A 25491-nucleotide genomic window follows, 5' to 3' on the forward strand; every position below is an offset into this window, starting at 1 on the left:
TAAAGAGACATGGTCAGAGGGAACCAGACGTAACTAAGTTACGATCAAAACAGAAGAGGAAGTAAAAGATTTAGCAACAAGTCTGTGCCAGAGATCTCTGTGGAGAGATCACGTTGTGAATAAGAAAGCTTGCAGACTTGATCAAAGAAATCAAACAGATGTGAATTTTATATTAGCTTTTAATCATCTTCTGGATAAAAGCAGAGGGATCCTGGGGAAGCAAATATAAAGCAAAGAAAAAAGTTATCTTTACTGGAAAATAGCCTTCTGGGAGAACCATTTTGCTGTGTCTGATTACAAAAGAAGGAAGGTACAGAAATTCAGAAGGGACTTCAAGATGAACATCACAGAACAAAATGATAAAGCCTATACAACCAAAAGAATTTCAGTTAAAATCAAAATGTTGGCTTTTATATGTATATTGTTCAAAGATAAAGGAATACTTACAGTACGATCTACTTGTTTTTAAAAAAATGGGGGCTTAGATAAGGTGATAGTGGGAGGAAGTGAAAAGTAGTCAGATTTCAGATACCTTTTGATGATAGAATAGATAGGACTTGTTAAAATGTATAGAGCTAAATATTATAGAAAAACCATATACAAAATGTTAACAGAAGTTATCTTGGGCTTCCCGGGTGGCACAGTGGTTAAGAATCCTCCTGCCAAGGCAGGGGACATGGGTTCGAGCCCTGGTCCAGGAAGATCCCACATGCTGCGGAGCAACTAAGCCCGTGCACCACAACTACTGAGCCTGTGCTCTAGAGCCCGTGAGCCACAACTACTGAAGCCCACGTGCCTAGAGCCCATGCTCTGCAACAAGAGAAGACACCGCCGTGAGAAGCCCGCGCACCACAATGAAGAGTAGCCCCCGCTCACCGCAACTAGAGAAAGCCCTCACGTAGCAATGAAGACCCAATGTAGCTAAAAAATAAATAAATAAATTACTTAATTTAAAAAAAAAGAAATTATTTCTGGGCGATAGGATTAAACATGATGCTTCCTTTATTCTTTTTAATTTTTTGGAAGAGTAATTAAGATAATCTAATTTAATTCTAAAGACAAGAATAAATTCTTGATGTAAAAAATTCAATACTGAAACACACATGGTAAAAATTTAAAGCTTCTCTTCAAACTCAGATCCCTTATCCCGCACTTTTCCCTAGAGATCATTGTTAAACTACAGTGTTAAAGGGTTTTAAAACCCTTTCTATAGAGTTTACTGTAGTGTTTCTCAACCTTTCTTTTCATATTGCCCCTCCAAAAAGAAAACTAAGTAATTAATTATACATATATATAATACATATTATATAATTATATAATATAACTGCACTTAATTTAAATTTAAATTTAACTTAGTTTCTCCCTGATGACAGATGCTAAATACTAAGGAGTAAGATTTTGTATGGTAGGACTGAACTCTGGAGACCACAAGCCAATGTAATATATAAGATTTTTTGTGCCTCCCCCCTCCCTCCAAAAAAAAACTTTTTCTCCCTCTTGGGGTCAATATTGCCCTTGTTGAGAACGCATGGTGGACTGGTATTTTAAATAGACTGTCACTCAAATTAGATTTAGTATGAACCACAATCTCCTTCAAACTTTTCCCCTGGCTTCCCTCACCATATTCTCTTTGGTTTCATCCTCCTCTTGAAATACTCCTTGTGGCCTCCTCTGTTACAATGTTTCCCAAACTCACTGAATGTAAATATTTTTAACTATACATTCTAATATATGTTTAATTATTTGTTTAAAATTATATACAAATACCACTGTATTAATAAAATAAGTGCAATATAAAATGTATGAAAATAGTTTAAAGGATAAAACTTGTAAAAAGGACAGGCAGAAATTATAACTATCTTCTTCCATGTCAAAATGTATACACACTTTGGAAACCAGAGTTCTACATGAGTTTTATATGTTGCATTTTCAAGGTAGGTTTCTTTTCTCTCTATAGCCGGTCTTACCCATTACCATGGCTTTGATTGCCAATATGACCCAAATTTATGTCTCTAGCAGAGGCCTCTCTTCTGAGCTCCAGACTCCCATATTAAATTGCCTAACTGACATCTTCACTTGGACGTCCCATGAGCACCTGAATACAGAGCTTATCTTCCCTCCTAAATGTGCTCTTCGGTTTATGCTCTCAAATGAAGTTACTACTATCTACCAGAACCCTGTCAAACCTGAACCAATGATATCATCCTTGATACCTTCTTCTCCATCTCACCACTTTTAATCCATCACTAAGATTTGTCAGTTTTCTCTCCTGAATAATTCTCAAATCACTGCAATTCTCTCCATTTTCACTGGCATCAATGTAAATTACTGTTATAGGCTGAGTTTTGTCCCGACAAAATTCATATGTTGAAGTCCTAACCCCCCATACTTGAAAATGTGACCATATTTTAAGATAGGTCTTTAAAGAAGTAATTAAATTAAAATGGGGTCATTAGAAGGTCCTTATAAGAAAAAGAAATCTGAAACACAGACACATACAGAAGGAAGATGGTGTGAAGACACAGGGAGAAGACAGCTCTATGGACATTTGTATACAAGTCTTTGTATGGATATATTCTTTCATTTCTCTTGGATTAATAACTAGGGGTATATTGTTAGGTCATATAATATATGTATGTTTAACTCTTTAAGAAACAGCCAAACTGTTTTCCAAAGTGGTTGTACAATTTTACACTTCCCTTCAGCAGTATATGAGAGTTCCAGTTGCTCCATATTCCCACCAACACTTGGTATGGTCAGGTCTTTTAAATTTTAGATATGTGCTTAATTGACATCTATCTCTAAAGTGTCTATTCAAATCTTTGGCCTATTTTTTTAAGCTGGCTTTTTTTGTTTTCTTATTGAATTCTGAGAGTTCTTTAGACATAAGCCCTTTATTAGATATGTGATTTGCAAATATTTTCTCCCAGTTTATTCCTTATCTTGTATTCTCTTAATGGAGTATTTTGCAGAACATAAATTCTTAATTTTGAGTAAGTCCAAAATATCAATTTTTTTCATTTATGGATAGAGCTTTTGGTGTTGCATCTAAGAAATCTTTTTCTACCCCTAAGTCACAAAGTTTTGTTCTGTTTTCTTCTATAAGTTTTAGAATTTTAGGCTTTACATCTGGATATCCAAATGTTTCAGTATTACCTGTTAAAGACTACTGCGTCAAGATAGAAATGCCTTTGTAACTTTTTTTGAAAATCAATTTGCCACATATGTGTCAGTGTATTTTTGGACCCTCTATTCTGCATCAATGATCTATGTCTCTAACTTTATGCCAATTCCACATTTTCTTGAATATGGTAGTTAAGTCTTGAAATCAGGTATTGTTAGCCCTCCAATTTCGCTTTTCTTTTTCCAAGTTGTGTTGGGTACCCCAAGTCCTTTGTATTTCTGTTTGAATTTTAGAATCAGCTTGTCAGTCACTCCAAAACACCTGTTAGGATTATAGGTCAATTTAGGAAGAAGGGACATCTTAACAACAGCAAATCTATCAACACATAAATAATGTATCTCTATTTCCTTAGGTCTTCTTTAATTTCTCTCAGCAATATTTAGCGTTTTCAGCTTCCAGATGTTCATCTTCTGACACATTTACTCCTAAGATTTCATATTCTTTGATGTTACTATATATGGAATTATTAAATTTCAATTCTCAATAGTACATTGCTAATATATAGAAGTACAACTGATTTTTGTATATTGACCTTGTATTCTGTAATCTTGCAACATATCACTTATGAGCTCTAGTAGCCTTTTTGTAGATTCCATCGAGTTTTTAACATAGATAATCTTATCATTTGTATATAAAGACCATTTTACTTTTTCATTTCCAAACTGGAAGCCTTTTATTTCTTTTTCTTGTTCATTGCACTAGCTAGGAAAATGCTCACCAGACGTAGTGAGAGCATAAACAATCCTTGTCCTCTCCCAAATTTTAAGGGAGAAACATTCAGTATTCACCATTGTATACGATTTTACCTGTTCATTGTTCCTAAATGCCTTTTATCAGGTTGAGAAAGTTCTGTTCCTAGTCTGCTGAGAATTCTTATCAGAAATGGATGTTGGATTCTGTCAAATACTTTTTCTGCATGTATTGAGATGGTCATGTGGTTTTTCTTTTTTAGTTTGCTGACTTTCCTTTTCCAATTAGCCTCATACTAAAGCCTCATTCAATCCTCCATAATTTTCAGCCTCTCATTTGTTCCATACTCTTGTCTGTACGCTGCGTTCTAGATAATATCATCAATTCTAACTGCCAGGCTAATTCATTCTCTGGTTTTACGTAACATCTGTTTCACCTATCTGCTGAATTTTTTATTTCAATGATTTAATTTTTAATTTCTAAATGTTCTATTTGGTTCTTCTTTAGACCTACTTGATCATTTCTTAAGTCACTTATTTCTCATTTTTTATTCCATTCTTTATTTCTACAACATATACAGGTATTCTAGATTCTTTGTCAGTTAATTCTAACATCTGAAGTCCATAGTGTCCTTCAGAAGTTCTTTCAGAGTCTAAAACCTTTTTGAATTGTGTTTATTTTTCCTGCTGACTCTCAATCATAGCTTCTAGTTTATTTATAGGACTGGTGATTTTTAACTGTCAGCTCATAGTTGGCTGACCTTAACATGTGGAGAATCCTGATAGCTAAAACTAGATATGCTTTCCTCTTCAGGGGATCTGCATTTGTTTGTGAGAGTAGGTACTGTTACCAACCAAGGACCATGTCTGCCGCAGTCTCAGGTATCAGCTTAATGCAAGACTATCAGGTTCATTCTTCCACCTTGCTAGAGCTTAGTGGACTGATCCCATCATTGACATGGACGTTTGACTGCAGGGCAACTCTAGCTTTTGCAATGACTTAGAGCTCACAAATCTCCACTACAGTTTCAACTACTTTATCTGCTTATGTATATCTGTATATGCATATGCCCCTCAGAGATTCTCTTACTTTTTGCAGGGCCAACAGTGCATTACAAATTATGCTTTTCTTGGGGCTTCCCTGGTGGCGCAGTGGTTAAGAATCCGCCTGCCAATGCAGGGGACACGGGTTTGAGCCCTGGTCCGGGAAGATCCCACATGCCATGGAGCAACGAAGCCTGTGTGCCACAACTACTGAGCCTGCGCTCTAGAGCCCACAAGCCACACCTACTGAGCCCGCATGCCACAACTACTAAAGCCCGTGCTCCGCAACAAGAGAAGCCACCGTAAGGAGAAGGCTGCGCACCACAACAAAGAGTAGCCCCCGCATACTGCAACTAGAGAAAGCCCGTGCGCAGCAACAAAGACCCAGCGCAGCCAAAAATAAATTAAAAAAAAAAAATTATGCTTTTCTAACTTATCTAAAATTTGTTTTACTGCAGGGAGAGGGCCCTTAAAAATAACTGGTCCCCATGCTAGTAAAGCAAAAATCTTCTAACCTTTATAGATAAGAGTATTTATTGATAATACCTTAGACATGTAACTGGCTAATTGCCACTTGATTTTTTTAATCAAATTGCGATGCCACTGATAAATAAGTTAAACATTTTTCTCATAATATTAAAAAGATTCCTTATTTGGGTGTCCTACAATTTTTTTCTGAATCTTAAATGCTATAATCAAATCATCTGATACATCTAAAAGGGCAAAAGAAAACATTCTTTTTCATAGTTAAACTCCTCGTTAGTACTATAGCTGCGCAAAATGCTGAACACATTCCAAATATAGCTTAATGCATCCTACACACAATTACAAGATTCTGTTCAATGATAAAAAATGCTGGCTTAGAAAATGAGAGTATCATATCTACACTCCCACATATAGCTAAACTGGCTTAATTCTGCAGATGAGAATCTACAACCTGTTTTCCACTGTATGGATCCTGAATAACTTGTCAATAATTTGCTACACTCACTTTCAAAGTGTTACATATAGTATTGATGATTATATAGTGATACTAGAACTTTTAACAGGTTTTAAAAGATACCAAAATTGAATTTTTGATGTCTAATAAACAGTCTAGAAATCTAATTTAAAATGAGAAGATTTATCCATTCAAGTAATCTTTGGAAATACAATATAAAAAGGGGAAAGAAGTACAGCCCAAATTTAAACGCCATAAAGAATTAATATGATAGGTATAAAGGTGTCTGCAAATTTATAGTATGAACTGAAAATAACAGGCTAATTTTACAAGTTAGCCAGAACATTTATTAAATTAAGCAGAAGCAGCATTAGTTATCTTAATTAAGGAAAAGTTTTCAAAAGGCTTTACATTAACACTGTATTCTTAAGATTTATTATACTTGATATAATTGGCCCAGTTTTATTTTATACTCAACCCATTTATGCCCTCTTTACACTATGATGTATTCTTTATAACATGATAAACATCTACTACAAAACCTCCTGAACTAATAAAGCGTTCCAGAAACTATCAACATGTAGGATTTTTTTCTCCTCTTGTACATACCTAAGATCAGACTCTGAATACTAATATGTACAGTTCTATCATCTGAAATCAGATATCTTAACAAACAGCAAGGCAGATTTGGCAATATTAACCTCAAAACTAAACGTTTTTAAAGTAAACCCATTTTTTTGCCTACTAAAAGAATATAAATGATTTAACAATTCTCACAAGACCTCACAGAACAGAATGAAGGAAAACCATCCTTGTTGTTTTTATGACTACAGAATTACCAAATGTTAGATCATAAACCCATGATTCTTCAGTAAAGTGAGACATATAATCATGACACATTCATAGTAAATCCCTGATGCTATTTTATTTAAGGAAGCATGGTTTCTTAAATTTCTAATTCTCAGCATGAATATACATGCATATCATGTTATTAGAACTGTTAAAAAAAAAACTGACCTTCTCACACAGTAAGGTTCTTTATTACCATGCACATGGCAACTTTATGACCCCTAAATAAAAGTTTCAAAGTTTAAAAAAAAAGACTGAAATAATAATCATGATAGCAAATTATTGAGCCAATCTCTGAATTAAGTCTACATTATCTAATTTTCCTTCAGAAAACCTCAGCTCTATAGGTAATATTACCACCTCCATTTGATATCTGATGGTCTTAAAGATTATAGGACCTATCCAAGGTTGCATAATCAATGTAGGAAATCTTACCTCTGTCTGATACCAGGGCCCAAGGACCCAGCTCTTAATCACTGTACTATCCTGCCTTTAACACTACTTGAACAGATATTCAGAAATGTAACCTTGAAACTACTTGGCTGTCCAAATGCTAAAAAAAAACTATACTTAAACCTATAAAAATTACTTTAGAATATTTTAAGATATTTTAAGCACGTGGATTGACTGTAACAGATAAATTTTAAATAATGAGCATGGCAAGGCAGTTCATTTGCCTACAGATAAAGTCTTAGAAACTTAACCAAGTTTCTCCCATAAATATAATTTTTTTAAAAAAATCCATAAGGAAATATAAATTAAATCAATGAGATACCACTACATACCTATTAGAATAGTTAAAATCCAAAACACTGACAATATCAAATGCTGACAAGGATGTGGAACAACAGGAACGTTGTTTCTTTGCTAATGAGAATGCAAAATAATACAGCCATGCTGGAAGACAGTTTGGTGGTTTCTTACAAAGCTAAACATAGTCTAACTATAAGATACAACAATCACATACCTTGGTATTTACTCAAATGAGCTGAAAATCTATATCCACACAAAAATCTGTGCATGAATGTTTGTAACAATTTAAATCATAATTGCCAAAAAATGGAAGCAACAACACGTCCTTCAATAGGTGAATGGGTAAACAAACTAGGTATATCCACAGAGTAAAATATCATTCAGTGATAAAAAAAAAATGAGCAATGAAGCAATGAAGACATGAAGAAACCTTAAATGCATATTACTAAGTGAGAGAAACCAGTATGAAAAGGCAACCTACTGTATGATTCCAATTATATGATATTCTGAAAAAGACAAAACTCTGAAGACAGTAAAAAGATCATTGGTCGCCAGGGGTTAAGGAGATAAGTGGGGGAAGGATGAACTGGTGGAGCATAGAGGATTTTTAAGGAAGTAAAACTACTGAACCTCTTTTGCATGATACTATAAATGGTGGACGCAGGAAATTATGTATTTGCATAATGCATTATGCATCTTGCATTGGTGTGGTGCATTTGTTACAACTGATGAACCATGACTGATATATTATTAATAATTAAAGTCCATAGTTTACATTAGGATTAGCTCACTGTGTAGTACATTTATAAGTTTTGTATAATGCACGAGAGATGTTATGATAACCTAGCAAGTATCAGACGTATTTTCTGCTCAATTTTTTTGTACACCTAAAGCTGTTCTAAAAAATAAAAATCATTAATTTTTAAAGAAATCTACAGGTATTGAACTACAACAAAAGAATAATAAATTACAAAAATTATTTAACAGAGGAAAATGCAAAGTACAGTTTTGTTTTGTTTGTAGAAAAGAAACAAGTTGGCAAGAAGTCAAACATGGAAATTCCATCACACTTTATAGTTAATTACAGAAGCATTAGAATCAAGTGGTTTAAAAGCAAAGAAACCTGGGAAATTAATTCTTAATTTTCCTACTTGACATGAAATTAATAGTGTAATTTCATTTGTATTTAAATTATAAACCAAAGAGAAAATATCTATTAATTTAGCTTTCAGTGAATTTCAAAATGTGGACTACAACTTATAAAAATTTAATACATAAATTTTAAAAATCTGTTCTGGTAGACTGCAATCTAAAAACATATTATTTGCTAGAAATTATCTTCCTAGGAAAAAAGCATTAATTTCTAAATAGATATTGTAGAAAGCATATGACATAAATTCTAAATCATTTCATCTTGAATTATTTACACTGTTTTGATTTTTAAAAAAATATATTCAGAGGTTTAAAAGGCTAAACCACTAAATTAGAAAGAACTTTCAATACCAGGATATATCCATAAAAATCTTGAAGCTCCAAAAAAAATCTAGTAGTGTAAGAACATTCTCTTTATAACATTTTCCTCAAAAACAGATCACAAAATGATTTAGAGATCTTGGTTCAGAAACTGCTCTTCAATGACCCAAGATATATACCATCACTTACTCAAGTTTAAAATTTTATGAAGATTTTAAGGATTATTATTTGGGCCTCAAATCATTCTAAAAATCCTATACTTTTTATAAAGGTTCTACTGCCACTGATAATTATTTTAACTAAATAATACTCTTATATTGTAGTTATATAATTAGCAAAAATACCTGTTTACAGCTTTATAACGAAGGAAAAGACTAAAGAAATTATAGCAAATATAGTAAATTTTACGTGCTATCTTTGTAATTTATGACATATTTTCCTTAGAGTATTTTTACTTCTCTTTTGTCCTAGAGTTCCCAAAATTGTAGGGTCATGAGTTATTTTGGACTTTCCAAAGAAGATTGATCTATTCTGAATATAGATGAGTACACTGAATCCCAAGAGGGACTACATTTTTATTCATAAATATCACCTTACAAGAAAAAACATCAACTAAACTGTAAAGTTACATTAAAATTTATAATAAATGTAAATATGTATGTGTGTATTGTGTATGACTACTGTCTTAAAAAATATAAGAAGAATATTTGGAAGATCAATCTTCACTGGCTTTATTTTAATTAAATAAGAAATATTTTTAAGTAAATGAAAAGGACGAATACAATGAAAGCATATATCCCTATTCCTCATAATCCTTTTTAGTTAGAAATAATTCACATGCATTTAAAACCTGACCCAGTGTTCATCCAGTATAATAACTGATTGTTGACAAGAATTGATATGTGAGTTTTTATGTAGAAACTTTGCCCAATGCAGCAATATCACAACTTTCATATATAACATACAGCAGTCTTAATTACATTAATTAATTATATTCATCGTGCTACACATTACATCCCTAGTACTTATTTATCTTGTAACTGGAAGTTTGCACCTTCTGACTGCCTTCATCCAATTTCCCCTTCTGGGCTCCCCTCTGGCAACCACCTGCTTGTTCTCTGTATCTATAACTTAATTTCTATTTTGTTACGTTTGTTCATTTGTTTTTTAGATTCCACAGTATTTGTCTTTCTCTGTCTGACTTGGTTTATATACTGTTACTATAATATATCACAGCCACAAGCAGGACTATGTACTGAGTGCTATGAATCCTCCTAGCAAATCACCAAACTTGGGGGTGCTTTTGGAGATCCCCAACACAGGAAATAAAATATTTAAAATTCTGAACTACAAAGTAAACTATCTACACCACGATGATAGAAACTTAGAGAATCTTTTTCATTGGAGCACTAGGTGTTAAGATTTAATGAACAGAATTTCTAGTTATTCCATTCATCACTATCAAAAACATATCAAAATGAATGAATAAAATGTAGAGTCAGGGATTTTTATGCATGGAAGGAATTCTTGTGGCCCACGAGGCCAGTAGATTGGTAGATGACAGAAGGGAGACTTTAGAATATGAAAAAATAATGTGCTTTATAGGAAAAATTAACAACTGAATGGATTGTACCATCTTCAGAGAAGACTTTATAAGGCATTATAACAACCACTAATTAAATCTCTTATATACCAAAAATTTTTATCTTATTCTCTATCGGGACTTTAAAACACTTCTACAATAAATCATTTATATTATTAAAAAATGGGAAATTACTATATGCATTTGAGAAATTATTCTATAAATAGTATTAGCTAGCATCTACTCAATAAACAAACATGCAAACAAAATTTGTGGTTGTCAAGAAACATACTTCCCTTTAGCTCTCTGACATGTAGCCTCTCTGTCAGACAGGAACACAAATAATGCTGGCTCATTATCTTCCTGCATTCTTTCATAAAGAGATAAAAATACTTTCATTTAAACATACCTTAACTATTTCTTCAATGAAACAAATGTGAGAGACAGGGTCTCTCTTCTTGGCTAATATTTTTTGCAGATGTTGTACCTAAAAAGGGGGAAGAGAGGGAGAATGTACATAACTGAGTATTTTCAAATGAAACAAATATTAAGCATAAGCATTAGAAACAGAAAGGGAAGGGAAAAGACATTTTGCTAGAGCCCTTACATATATTATAATTAGCTAATGTAGGTATTTTGAACTCTCAGAGATTTTAAGAAACCTGCCCAAGGTCACACAATTTAGAATAACCAGGAATTAACCCATAATTAATGTTATTTTCACTCTCTCAAATATTTACCTGGCCACAAACAGTAAAAATATGATCCACAAGTTTCTCCATATTGGTCCAAAGGGAAGCACGAAACGCTGCAGTGTTTCCTGGGGCTGGCATGGTAGATCGTCCAGGTGCCCCTGTTTATGAGCAACAGAAAAACATGAAAAATAAAAATTTCCAAATATAATAAAATGTACTGATATGTTATTATGAAAAGCACACACAGGCTAACAGATGAGAAGTTCCTTTTTGAAGAACTTATAATTTCTTATAAATGACATAAAAAAGAATCTTAACCTTTTGTGTTTAAGAAAGGAAAATACAATCTCACACACACACACACACACACACACACACACACACACACACACACCCAGGAAGGATAATACAGAAAAGAGGAATTAATAAGAAAGGTTTCCTAGAAGGGGAGTTGAAGAGGTGGGAGGTAGTATCAGGTAAAAGGAACAGGGATAGAAGCGGTGAGTCTCTGTGGACCATGCAAACATCTTATATACTGATGTTTCAAAATAAATTTAAATTTTAAAAGAATGAAAAAAGCAAACTCTAAAACTAAATATAAACAAATACAGAAACACATAAAACTAATGGTACTTCAAATTAATAATACAACCACCACACACAGGAAAATAATTAATTCAAGTAATTTTTAATTACAGCATCCTGACTTTAGTAAGATATATTTTAGGGGCAAAAAGAATCGCAAAGAAATACTGTACTTTACTTAATAGATGTGTTGCTTGATAGTAATATTGAAACTAAGTCTATTTTAGAATGGCGCAAATGAAGGTTCTCACTATAAACAGAACAAAGATACAAATGTGTAATGGGGATTGGAGGTATTTGCCAATTCTATTCACTAAAAGACAGAGAGACGACAACTCCTTAATAGAAATGAGCATGTCTGATATCCAAATTTCAATCTCTATGCACCATTCCCCAATAAAAGAAACCAAAGCTTACTGAAGAAAAAAGTGATTCCATACCTGGAGCAGTAAAAATAGAAGGTGAACCTGGTGCATACTGGGCCAGAGAGCAAAAGAAGCGTTCAAAATTTGAGGAAAGAAGCATTCCGGAAGTTGAAGGAAATAACAAGATGGTGAATTGTTATTCTAGATAATAAAGATATTACAAGGAAATAAAACTAGAGACCACTACCTCATGAACATAGATGTAAAAAGCCTCAACAAAATATTAGCAAATAAAATCTAAAAATGTATAAAAAGAATTTTACACCATAATCAAATGGGATTTAGCCCAGGTATGTAAGCCTGGTTCAACATTCAAAAACCAGTTTACAGGGCTTCCCTGGTGGTGCAGTAGTTAAGAATCAGCCTGCCAATGCAGGGGACACAGGTTTGAGCCCTGGTCCAGGAAGATCCCACATGTCGCAGAGCAACTAAGCATGTGCGCCACAACTACTGAGCCTGCGCTCTAGAGCCCGCGAACCACAACTACTGAGCCCTCATGCCATGACTACTGAAGCCCATGCACCTAGAGCCCGTGCTCCGAAACAAAGAGAAGCCACTGCAGTGAGAAGTCCGCGCACCACAACAAAGAGTAGCCCCTGCTCACCACAACTAGAGAAAAGCCCGCGTGCAGCAACGAAGACCCAACACAGCCAAAAATAAAATTAAATAAATTAATTTAAAAAAAAACAGTTTACATAATCCATCACATCAACAGACTAAAAAAAGAAAAATCACATTAATACATTTGATCACAGTTGACAGAATTCAACAACCATTAATGGTAAAAACTCTCAATAAACTAAGTATAAAGGGAATTTTCTCAACTTAATAAAGACTATCTATAAGAAGCCTGCAGCTAACATCATATTTAATGATGAGAAATGTTCCCATCAAGATCAGATACAAGGCAAGAATGTCCCCTTTCACCACCACTTTTCAACATTATACTGGAAGTCCTTGCTAATGCAATAAGGCAAGAAAAGGAAAGAAAGGTGTATACTGGGAAGTAAGACATAAAACTGTCTTTGTTTGCAGATGATACGATCATCTGTGTAGAAAATCTGAAAGAACCAACCAAAAAAGTCCTGGAATTAATCAGTGATTATAGCAAGGTTGTAAGATACCAGGTTAATGAACATAAGTCAATTGCTTTCCTATATACCAACAATGAACAAGTGGAATCTGATAACAAAATACCATGTATGTTACCCACCGGCCAAATGAAATACTTAGGTATAAATAAATCTAACAAAATAGGTACAAAATCTTTATGAGGAAAGCTACAGAACTCAGATGAACAAAATCAAAGAGGAACTAAATATATAGAGAAATAGTCCATGTTCATCGATGGAAGAATCAATATTGTCAAGATGTCAGTTCTTCCCAATTAGATCTATAGATTCAATGCAATCCAAATCCAAATTCTAGAAAGTTAGTTTTTGGATATCAACAAACGGATTCTAAAGTTTATATCGAGAGGCAAAAGAACCAGAAGAGCCAACACAATATTGAAGAAAAAGAACAAAGTTGGAAGACTGACTAGCCAACTTCAAGACATTCTATAAAGCTACAGTAATCAAGACAATGTGGTATTAGCAAAAAAGACAAATAGATAAACGGAACAGAATAGTGAGCTCAGAAATACACCCACATAAATATAGTCAAATTATCTTTGAAAAAGGAGCAAAGGCAATAAATTCGGCAAAGGTAGAATCTTCAGCAAATCATGTTGTAATAACTCGATAACCACATGCAAAAAAAATGAATCTAGACATAGACCTCACATACTTCACCAAAATTAACTCAAAATGGTCACAGACCTAAAAGTAAAATGCAAAACTATAACACTCATAGGAGATAACAAAGGAGAAGACCCAGATGACTTTGGGTATGGCAATGACTTTTTAGATACAATACCAAAGACATGTTCTATGAAAGAAGTAACTGATAAGCTGGACTTCATTAAAATTAAAAACTTCTATTCTGGGAGAGACAAATAATCAAGAGAATTAGAAGACAATCCTTAGACTTGGAAAAAAAGATATTTGCAAAAGACACATCTGAAAAAACTGCTACCCAAAATAAAAATTCTTACAACAGTAAGAAACCCACCCAATTAAAAAATGGGCCAAATACCTTAACAGACACCTCCCTCACCAAAGAAGATGTACAGATGGCAAATAAGCATATGAGAAGGTGATCCATATCATACAGCATCAGGGAAATGCAAATTTAAACAACACTGAGATACCATTACATATCCATTAGGCGGCCAAAATCTGGAACAGTGACAACACCAAATGCTGGTGAGGATAGGGAGCAAGAGAAACCCTCATTCACTGATGGCATGAACACAAAATGGTAAAGCTACTCTGGAAGACAGTTTGGTGGTTTCCTACAATACTAAGCATACTCTTACCATACAATGCAGCAATTGTGCTCTTTGGTATTTACCCCAAGGAGCTGAAAACTTATGTCCACACAAAAACCTGCACAAAGATGTTTACAGCAGCTTTTGTTCATAATTGCCGAAACTTAAAAGCAACCAGGATGTTTCACTAGATGGATGGATAAACTGTAGTACATCCATACAGTGGAATATTATTCAGTAGTAAAAAAAAAAAAGAGCTATCAAGCCATGAAAAGAAATGGAGGAAACTTAAATGCTTATTACTAAGTGAAAGAAGCCAATCTGCAAAGGCTACATGATGTAGAATTCCAACTATATAACATTCTGAAAAAGGTAAAACTATGGAGACAATAAAAAGATCAGTGGTTGACAGGGCTGGGAGTGAGGAGATGAATAAGCAAAGCTTAGAGGATTTTTAGGGCCATGAAAATATTGTTTGATATTATGATGATGGAAATACGTCATTCATTATAAATTCGTCCGAATTCACAGATGTAGAAACCTAAGAGTAACCCTATTGTAAGCTATGGACTTTGGGTGGTTATGACATGTCAATGCAGGTTCACCAACTGTAACAAATGTATCACTCTGCTGGGGATGCTGATCACGAGAGAGGCTGTGCACGCGTGGGGGTGAGGGTATATGGAAAATCTCTGTACCTTCCTCTTAATTGTGCTGTGAACGTAAAAATACTCTAGGGCTTCCCTGGTGGCGCAGTGGTTGAGAATCTGCTTGCTAATGCAGGGGACGCGGGTTCGAGCCCTGATCTGGGAGGATCCCACATGCCACGGAGCAATGAAGCCCGTGAGCCACGGCTGCTGAGCCTGCGCGTCTGGAGCCTGTGCTCCGCAACAAGAGAGGCCGCGATGGTGAGAGGCCCGCGCACCGCGATGAGGAGTGGCCCCCGCTTGCCGCAACTGGAGAAAGCCCTAGCACAGAAACGAAGACCCAACACAGCCAAAAATAAAAATTAATTAATTAATTAATTAAAAAAAAAAAGTCTTACTTTAAAAAAAAAAAAAAATACTCTAAAAAAATAGTCTTAAAAAATAAAATTTTTAAAAAGGATGAATGAATAAAGTGAAGGTCCCTAAATATACCCCTTCGTTCCTGGTCTCATTTTCCTTGCTCTCTCCCCAGAGCTCATGTTATTTTGAAATTAATGATTATTATTACAAGGCATATATTTATACATTCATTACATATGTATGTATGTAAAGCAATACATAGCACCATCTGTCATGTTCTTAGGCTTTAAATAAAGTATGATACTGTATCTTTCTGCAACTTGCTTTTTCATGTAAGGGAGCTGAGAATTATCTATACTGATAAAATTTATTAATTTAAATATTGTATAGTAGTTATTTAATAAATAAGCAAGTTTATTCATTTTTCCAATAAAGGAAAGATTGTTTTCAATGTTTAACTATTATGAATAATAGTAATAAAAATTCTTATACATATGTGCCAGAGTTTCTCTAGGGTTTACTCTTAAAAGAGAAATTATAAGATCATAAGGTATACCCATTTTTAACCTCAGTGAGCAGTTTGATAAAACTGAATAAAATGCTTGAAACATTTTATTCTCCTACAGTCAGAGTACAAGAGTTTCTGCCCTCATCCAACATTTAGTTCTGTTTTAGATTTAGATTTTGCCAATCTCATGACTGAGAAATAGTATCTTGCATCATTTGTTTTTCCCTAATAACTAGTTCATATCCTCTAAAAAGAGGCTGAACATCTTTTCATGTTTACTGGATATGTTCTTCTGTGATCTGCCTATTCATATTCATCTATTTTTTTCAATTGGGTTATTTATCTTTTCCTTAGTGAATTATAAACTTTTAGATACATTTTGGGTAACATGTGTTCCCATATAATTATAATAATGCTATTTATTTTGTAAGTTTTGAAACAATCTTACACATATAGAAAATTTTAAAGTATAGTAAAAAAATATTTTTCCCTGAATCATTTGGGAATAAGTTACTGACATGAGGCCCCATCACCCCTGAAGGCTTTAATGTGTATTTCCAACAAAAATGACATTCTACTACATAATCTCAATATAACCAACAATATCAGGCAATTAACATTAATCCTGCCAACGTAACATTAAAAAAAAATAAAAATAGCAATGATCATTCTATTAAAAAATAATGAAGAGTAGGGTTTCTACATTAAATCATGGTATCCACTCCTCAACAGATGATAATAAGGCTTTTAAACTCTTTATTCTTTCAAAAAAAGGGAGCATACATTAGCACTGACAGGATGTGAATAATTGCTTTCATTTTTTTCCTATTCTTGACAACACAAGAGGGAATGAGATTAAACTGCTTCTGGAAATTTAAACATTAGATCAAACTTTTTGAGAATAACTGCTGGGAAAAGCTGAGAGTAAAATCTCCTCTGGCAATTTCTTTTCAACGCTCTCCTTCTGGGATGGTCTTAATACAGACCTATTCAGAGGCTAGGGCTAACCTTTAAAAATCCCTTTAAGATCTAAAATTCTTTTATCTCTTTTTATCTAGTGCAAATTATTTATGAGGGACATATATTCTGTGTTATTTAAGGTTATGTTTATATAGCAAACATAAAAATAATAATCAATGACTGCAAATATTTTTTAGTATTAGCCCTATATCAAGAACCGTTATTAATTTTACACGTATTATCTATTCTTAAGGACAACTCTGTGGTATTAGAGTATCTTGTTCAATAGAAAAATGAGAGAAAAACTGGAGGCAAGTGGTATAGACAACACTTTGGGGAATTTTTCTATAGTCTGAATAAAATAAGGTGGTAAAACTGAAGAAAGAAATTGAGTCAAGATAGATTTGTTTGACTGTCTTTAAGCAGAAGAAGATACAATAGCACGATTGTATGTGATGGGAAAGAGACATAATGAAGGAAAAACTGATGATATGGTAGAGAGAGGGGATCTGTGAAAGCAACACCTTTGAGTGATGGGATCAAATGCAAAAGCAGAGTACTTGGTCTCTGCTAGGAGCAAGTACAGTCCATCCATATTAACAGGAGAGAAGAAAGATTTTAAGGAGACAAATGCAGAGTTGGTGTTGCTTAGAAAAATGAGAGGTACACAGAACATGTAGTCTTTCATGTCTATGAAGTGTGTTATATATGTGAATGTCATCATCGGGTATCTTTTGGCAGGAAAAGGGTTGGGACTGCTACCTTGAATCTACCTGTTTCTGGTTTTCTTTAGATTTTGCTATAGCTGTAATGTTCCCAAAGCTTTTATCAGCTTCTATCTCCACATTTACCCGTTACTGCTCCTGAGTACGAGAATTATACAAAAGCCCAGAAAGATAAAGTAGAGACTGTATTTCCTTAAAAAGTATTTTCTGCCTCAATAAGAAGTACATGTGAGGATAAGGATTTCAGAAAGAAAAATATGTTCCTTTTTTTTTTTCTTGCATCTGTTTCCTCTGAACTAAATGAAGCCATAGTTTACAGATTTTATCTAGAAGTTCTGAATATACCAATTGGCCAGTTCAACTCACTGATTAGACAAAAAAAGTTATAAATAAATTCTAAAACATAATTTCTTCTCTCATTTTCTGTCTACTAAAAAATGAGTCGTTAGATTACTTTGAAACTTGAATGCTTCACATACTATTCAAAGGACTTTTCAGTTATAAATAAATAAAGAAGCTAAAGATAAACCACATCCATACCTCTCACAGCTGACTGGGAAGGCTGAGTCAAAACTTTGATGTCTAATGCACTGTGGATATTTTCTTCTATAGCAGCACAATATCCATCCATGACGCTGGTAATAGTATCCTTCAAAGTTCCAAGATTATGGAAAACCTGAAGAGCTGTTCCGACCTGGGTTGGATTCTTTAACAAGGTGGTGGTGGGGTGAGTTGGGAACAGATATAAATAGGAAAACAAACACAAACAACATAACTCTACAACTTCAAGTGGTACTTGAGCAGTTACTACAATATTTTAAAATTATTACAGACAAGAACAAAGACAATGCATTTGGAACAAATATCATTTTTAGTCATTATTTATTTCCTAAAAGACAAAGTTAAATACCATGTGTATGATTTCCTCCCTTTCCCTTTTCCTCCTCCTTTAAAAGGATAATAACAAAGTTAAAAATCTGTTATATTATTAGGGCTTACTTAAAATTTACCCCCAATCCCTACGAAGAGAGCCATGCTGGAACTAACAACAATCCTATATTTGTTTAGAGAATAAATAAATGAATTCTGCAGAGTCAACTGAGGGCTGAGCTATGCAGACTGATACTATTATTCATTATATTTCCTTCCTTCCTTCATTCACTGAAACTACAAATATCTATAGAGTGCTTACTATGGGTCTATCTTGCTTCTATGTGCTGGAAATACAGTAGTAAATAAAACCAATTGAGTCTCTGCCTGCATGGATCTTGTATTTACTGAGAAATGTATAAAAGGTAAATGTAAGAGAATATCAGGTAGTGATAAACGATATAAAGAAGGAGGCAGGGAATAAGAATAGAGAATGATGTGGATTATTATGGAGGGAAGAGTCAGAGAATGCATCTCAGGGTGGTATTTAAACGGAGACCTACATATAATGAAATCTATGGAGGATATGGGGAAATACAGATCTGGGCAGAGGTATCAGTGAAAGTGCAGAGGTAGAAATGTGCTTGGTAGCTAGTGAAACAGCAATTAGGTCATAATGGTGGCTGGAGAAGAGTGACTGAAGCAGAGAGAGGTAAGCAATGAGGTGGGGAGTAGAAACACCATCTATGAGTAGATTAAGTCCATAGTGATATAAATAGGTTGCTGGATGTGTCACTAAGTAAATGACTGAATTAACAAGGCAGATCTTGTACACCAACATATATGTCCAGGCCCAAATAGCTGAAATTCCTCTTTCATTTATGATTCAGTGTCTATTATTAAAGGCACATAGTTAAAAAGTTAGATTATTTCATTAACATTTTCTTGACTGTTAAGTTTATAAACAACACAAAATGTTATTTCTGAAATCTATTGGTGTTAGTAATAGTACATGCCTCAGATACACACACACACACACACAGAGGCAGAGCAGAATCAGCTTAAAGACAATATCAGGAAACATGGTTGGTGAATACCGATACCCATTTTAGACTTTTTTAATATTAAACAAGAAAGAGAAGCAAATGGACACTGTTTCATATTAAAATGTTTTAATGAAAAAATTTTAACTTGTATGATTATAATAGAGTTTTATTCTAATATATACTGTCAATTCTGTATCAATGTACTAACAAAGAAAAGGGGAGAAAATAAGCTATTTCATACAAAATTATTAACTCAAAATATGGCGTATAGCACTTTAGTTGTTGTTAGTTCCATTCCATCCATAGTGATTTTTTTTTCACTTTTTAGTAGATATCAAAAATCAAAATTAGGCAGCTGTAAAGAAATTTCCCCTATCACTATTCAAATGTCTATATAATCTAAGAAAGCATTACCTGAGCAATTTCAAAGAATATCTTCACCTTATAATACTAGAATATAGACACATAGTGTAAAATTGTATTTACTGCCTTTATTATCCTCAAAGGATCTGAAAAGCACAGCTTCTCAACATATAGAGTTTCAGTAACTTACAATAATTCTGTAACTTCAATAGCTTACAGTGAATGTACACTGGAAGTTATATGTGTATGTTAATTGAAAACATTTAAAGTCATATTTTACTTGAAAGATCTAGCTAAAATGGAGCAGTCTTTGTATGTTTCTACTCCAAAAATTATTGACTACCAAAAACTTTCAAAACAGTAACATGTACAGTGCATTATTAAAGAAGCATCCAATATCAGAATGGCTATCATCAAAAAGACAACAAATAAGTGTTGGCAAGGATATGGAAAAAAGGGAACCCTCATGCACTGTTGGTGTGAATGTAAATTGGTACAGCCACTGTGGAAAACACTATGGAGGTTCCCCCAAAAATTAAAAAGAATACCATACAATCCAGCAATTCCACTTCTGGGTATTTACCCAAAGAGCACAAAAATACTAATTCAAAAAGATATATGTACCCCTATGTTCAATGAAGCATTATTTACAACAGGTAAGATATGGAAGCAACCTAAGTGTCATCAACAGATTAATGGATAAAAAAGATGTGGTATATACAATGGAACATTACTCAACCATAAAAAAGAATGAAATCTGCCATTTGTGACAACATGGATGGACCTAGAGGGTTTATGCTGAGTGAAGTAAGTCAGAGAGAAAAAGACAAATACTGTATGATCTCATGTATATGTGGCATCTAAAAAACAAAACAAATGAACAAGCCAAACAAAAGACAAAAATGACTCACAGAGCAAACTGGTGGTTGCCAGAGGGGAGTGGGATTGAGGGGTTGGATGAAATAGGTGAAGGGGATAAAGAGTTACAAAATTCCAGTTACAAAATAAGTAAGTCACAAGGATGCAATGTATAGCATAGGAAATACAGTCTATAATACAGTAATAACTTTGCATGGTGACAGATGGTAAGAAGACCTATCGTGATGATCATTTAGTAATGTATCTGACTGTCAAAACATTATGTTGTACACCTGAAACTAACATAATATTACACGTCAACTATACTTCAATAAAAAAGCATCTAACATAATATTTATAACTATAATTTAAACTACTTATAAAAATTCTAGATGTAATTTTAAGCTTTCTAATTAACATGACCACTTTTTCTATTAATGCCAGTTATTTATATTCATAGTTTAATATAAACATCATTTTTTAGTTGGGAAACTATAAAAATGAGACTTTAAAATTAAATTCTTTAACATACAGAGGAATGTGCACATTATGTAGGCACAGCTTTATGAAATATCACAAAGTGAACATACCTATATAACTACCACCTAGACCACAAAACCAAATATTAGCAGAACCTCTGAATCTTTTGTGGCTTCCCCAACTGCATCTTTCCAAATATTATCACTATCATAATTTCTAACACCATTCTTTAGTTTTACCTGTTTTTGAATTTTACATAAATAGAACCGTAAAGTATTATTTTGTGTCTGGCTCCTTTTAGTCAATATCTTATTTGTAAAATTCATCCATGTTGCTGTATGTAGCAGTTGTCGTTTTCACCACTGTGGAGTATTCCAGAGTAGAAATTTACTTTAGTTTATGTATCCATCCTTCTGTTAACGTACATTTGCATTATTTCCATTCGCTAGGTATTTTAAATAATGCCTCCATGAACATTCTAGCGCACAGCTTTTAGTGAACGTATGTATATGCATTTCTGTTGGCTAAGAGTAGAATTGCTGGATCATATGGTATTTGTATGCTTAGTATTTGTAGATACGGCCAATTTTCCAAAGTGATTGTACCAACTTATACCCTGACCAGAAATATGTGCTCCCCAATCCTGCCAAAATTTAGAATTATCATCCTCTTTAATTTTATCTGTACTTTTGAGTGAGCACTATTGTTTTAATTTACATTTCCATGATGGCTAAGGAGTTATCCCTTCTTGCTTGTTAATTACCCATTTGGATATATTCTTTTGTGAAGTGCATATTCATCTCTCTTGTCTACTTTTCTCTTTTTTTTTTTTGTCCTTTACATATTTGTACAAGTTGTTCATATATTCTGGGTGTAATCACTTTGATGACTGTATATACTGCAAATATGTTCTCCCACTCTTAAGAAGTCCTTTAAGGCAGAGAAGTTCCTAATTTGAATGCAGGCCATTTTATTGACCTTATTCTCCATGGTTAGCACTTTCAGTATCCTGTTTGAAAAACCTTCCCATCCCACATTCATGAAGATGTCTTTCAATCATGAAAATATATTTCTTTCATGAAGTTATCCTCCAGAACCTCTATCGGTTTACCCTTCACATTTAGATATACAATCCACCTGGAATTAGTTTCTGTATAATGTGAGACAAGAGCCAAGATTAGTGTTTTTCTGTATGAATATCCGATTGACCCAGCACAATTTATTTGAGAAAACAAAGAAGCAAATGATAATCTTTCTCTCCTCAATCTCAAGGGCTACCTCTGCAATAAGTCAAGTTTCCATTTATGTGTTTTTGTTTCTGGACTATCAATTCTGTGCCATTTCTCTGTCCTTACACTAATTCACCTGTGTAAATTATTGTAGCTTTAAAGTAAGTTTTGATAGTCCTCTGCCTCTGTTTTTATCAATTTGTTATAGGGTACTCTTGGTTCATGGTACATCCATATAAATTTTATAACAGGCTTGACAATTTCCATTTAAAAAAAAAAAGGGCCTGTGGAACTATGGGTTTGCACTAAGTCTACAGATAAAATTAGAAAAAATGGAAGTCTTTGTAATATTGAGCTCTCCAATCCATGAATATATTATCTCTCTTCATTTATTCAGGTCCCCTTTAATTCCTCTTAATATTATTATAGTTTCTGTAAAGGGATTTTACATATCTTTGATTTTTATTATTCCTACACATTTGATGTTTTTTGATATTATAAATAGTAATTTAAAATTTTTCTGTTTATCTGTTGCTATTATATTAAAAACACCATTGGTTTTTCTAAATGGAATTTTACCAAGCTTTCAAAACTCAGTCATTAATTAGTTTATTTGTAGATTGTTTTGGATTTGCTATACATAAGATCATGTTACCTCTGAATAATCTTTATTTTTTTCCTTTCTAGTCCTTCTACATTTTATTGCTTTTTCTTATAACCCTGGTTAGGAGAGTCAGTAATCTGCTGAGTAAAACTGATAAAAGTGGATTAATGAAGTTCTATTCTTGGTCTAAGAGTATTTTTACACAGATTGATGCTGAACTTTATTAAATGTTTTCTCTCTTTTTATGTGTTGAGATCATCAATTTTTTTCCTTCACTGAAGAAATTACATTACACTTCTAAACTAAAGCCATCTTGGTCATGATAAATTACCCTTTTAAGATATCCCTGACTTACATTTGCTAATAGTTTGTTTAGTATTTTTGCATCAATTTTCAAGAAAGATAGCTACTAAATTTTCTTCCTCATGATATCCTTATCTTGATTTCAACTTTATACTGGCTTTATAAAATAATCATGTAAGCGTTGCCTCTTTTTCAATTCTGATACAGAGTTCATGTAACATTAGTTTATTTAAATGCATGTGTAGTCAGTTCAGTTGAGATGAGGTCATACTGGATTATGGTGAGCTCTAAATCCAATGACTGATGTCCTTATGAGAGAATAACATACACAGAGACACACACAGTGAAAAAGGTCTCTTGACAAGAGACAGAGAATGGAGTGACACAGTTAACAAGCCATGGAACTTCAAGCACTGATTGGAGCCAAAAGAAGCTAGGAAAAGACAAGGAATGATTCTTCCTTAGAGCCCTCAGAAGGAGACTGACCCTGCCAACACCTTAATTTGGATTTCTAACCTCCAGAACTATGAGAGAATAAATTTCTGTTGTTTAAAGTTACCTGGTTTGTGGTAATTTGATATAGCAGCCCTAGGAAATCAATACAGAGGGTTAAGAGCAACAGGGAAAAAATACATATGCTTGCAACCCAAATGTCCATTGAATGGATGAAGAAAATATGTATTCATATAATGAAATATTACTCAGCCTTAAAAAGGAAAGAAATCCTGTCACATGCTACAACATGGATGAACTTTGAGCGTATTATGCTACGTGAAATAAACCAGTCACACAAAAAATTACTGTGTGATTACATTTTATGAAGATAATATTATTTATATATTATTTATATGAAGACAAATTCACAGACAGAAAGTAGAACAGTGGTTGCCAGGGGCTGAGGGACAGACAGGAATAGGAGTTGTTGTTCAATGGACACAGAGTTTCAGTCCAGCGAGACGAAGAGACTTCTGGAGACTGGATGAGCATTAATGTGAATGTACTTAACACTAATGAACCCTGATGGTGGTAAATTTCATGTTATGTGTATTTTATCACAATTTTAAAAACCCATATGCTTGGATTTCATCTTCTTTGATAGGTTTAGGAATGAGGCCAAGGAATCTGGATAATTGTGATAAACCTAATTTTTCTACTGTAGTCATCCAGTAAGGCCCTATTATGAACCAGGCATTATTTTAGGGGCTTTATACACGCGAGGTCTAATCCTCCCCAAGAAAACATTCAAAATAGTTGTACTGTTCTCTACTGAAAGACAGAGAAACTGAGGAATAGAGAAGTTAGCCAAAGTTCCAAGACAACAAAGAATAAATGGCAGAGCAAGGATTCAAACATTAAAATGTCTGCTTTTAAAGTTCATGCTTTTTCCAAATAACAATGGTTATTTGCAAATAACCGTTAGTACCAATTAAAGTCTGATTTTCTTTAAGCAGTAAAATAAAGTTTAAAAGTAAGTAAGAATGACCAATAAATGCTATCTTTTTACTTTGCTAATAAGTAAGGACATTTTTTAAAACTTCACTATCTACTATCATCACTTCATAAAAGAAAGGTTATTTAAATAACAAGAAAAATAGGGGGGAAGTTCTCAGAGTAAGTCACTACCTTGTCTTTATTCTGAATTTTAATGAGAACTCATAAAACCTCAGCATGATTGCTACCAACCTACAGGTCAGTGTCGGGAAACCTGTACTTATGTTACCTTTCTGTACAAATAAACAGGTTGGCCAATCTTGCTTGCATACAATATCCTCAAGTTTAAAGTCTCCCTGAAAACTGCCCACGAAGAAATTCCTTCTTTCCTAGTACTCTGGGGCACTGTGTTCTCTGGGAAGTTTAATGGTTTTAATTCAGTGGCAAACAGTTAATCAACTCCTTGCCTCACCTGGCTCCCCACTCTCTGCTGCAAATCCCAACTTTAGCAGAGTTT

At 33.6% G+C, this 25491-nt stretch overlaps 1 protein-coding gene across 1 annotated transcript in view; it reads right to left on the reverse strand.

Moving 5' to 3' along the window:
• The window catches only part of COG5 (component of oligomeric golgi complex 5), a 286429-nt gene that overhangs the window by 107335 nt on the left and 153603 nt on the right, over positions 1 to 25491 (reverse strand). The window contains exons 8-10 of the mRNA XM_059934167.1: positions 18331 to 18496; positions 11255 to 11367; positions 10924 to 11001 (exon numbers count right to left, since the gene is read on the reverse strand). Of these exons, the coding sequence (XP_059790150.1) occupies positions 10924 to 11001; positions 11255 to 11367; positions 18331 to 18496 (357 nt within the window). The remainder of the gene's footprint in view (positions 1 to 10923; positions 11002 to 11254; positions 11368 to 18330; positions 18497 to 25491) is intronic.

Source organism: Balaenoptera ricei, chromosome 9 (assembly GCF_028023285.1).
Source record: "Balaenoptera ricei isolate mBalRic1 chromosome 9, mBalRic1.hap2, whole genome shotgun sequence".
Taxonomy (NCBI): Eukaryota; Metazoa; Chordata; class Mammalia; order Artiodactyla; family Balaenopteridae; genus Balaenoptera; species Balaenoptera ricei.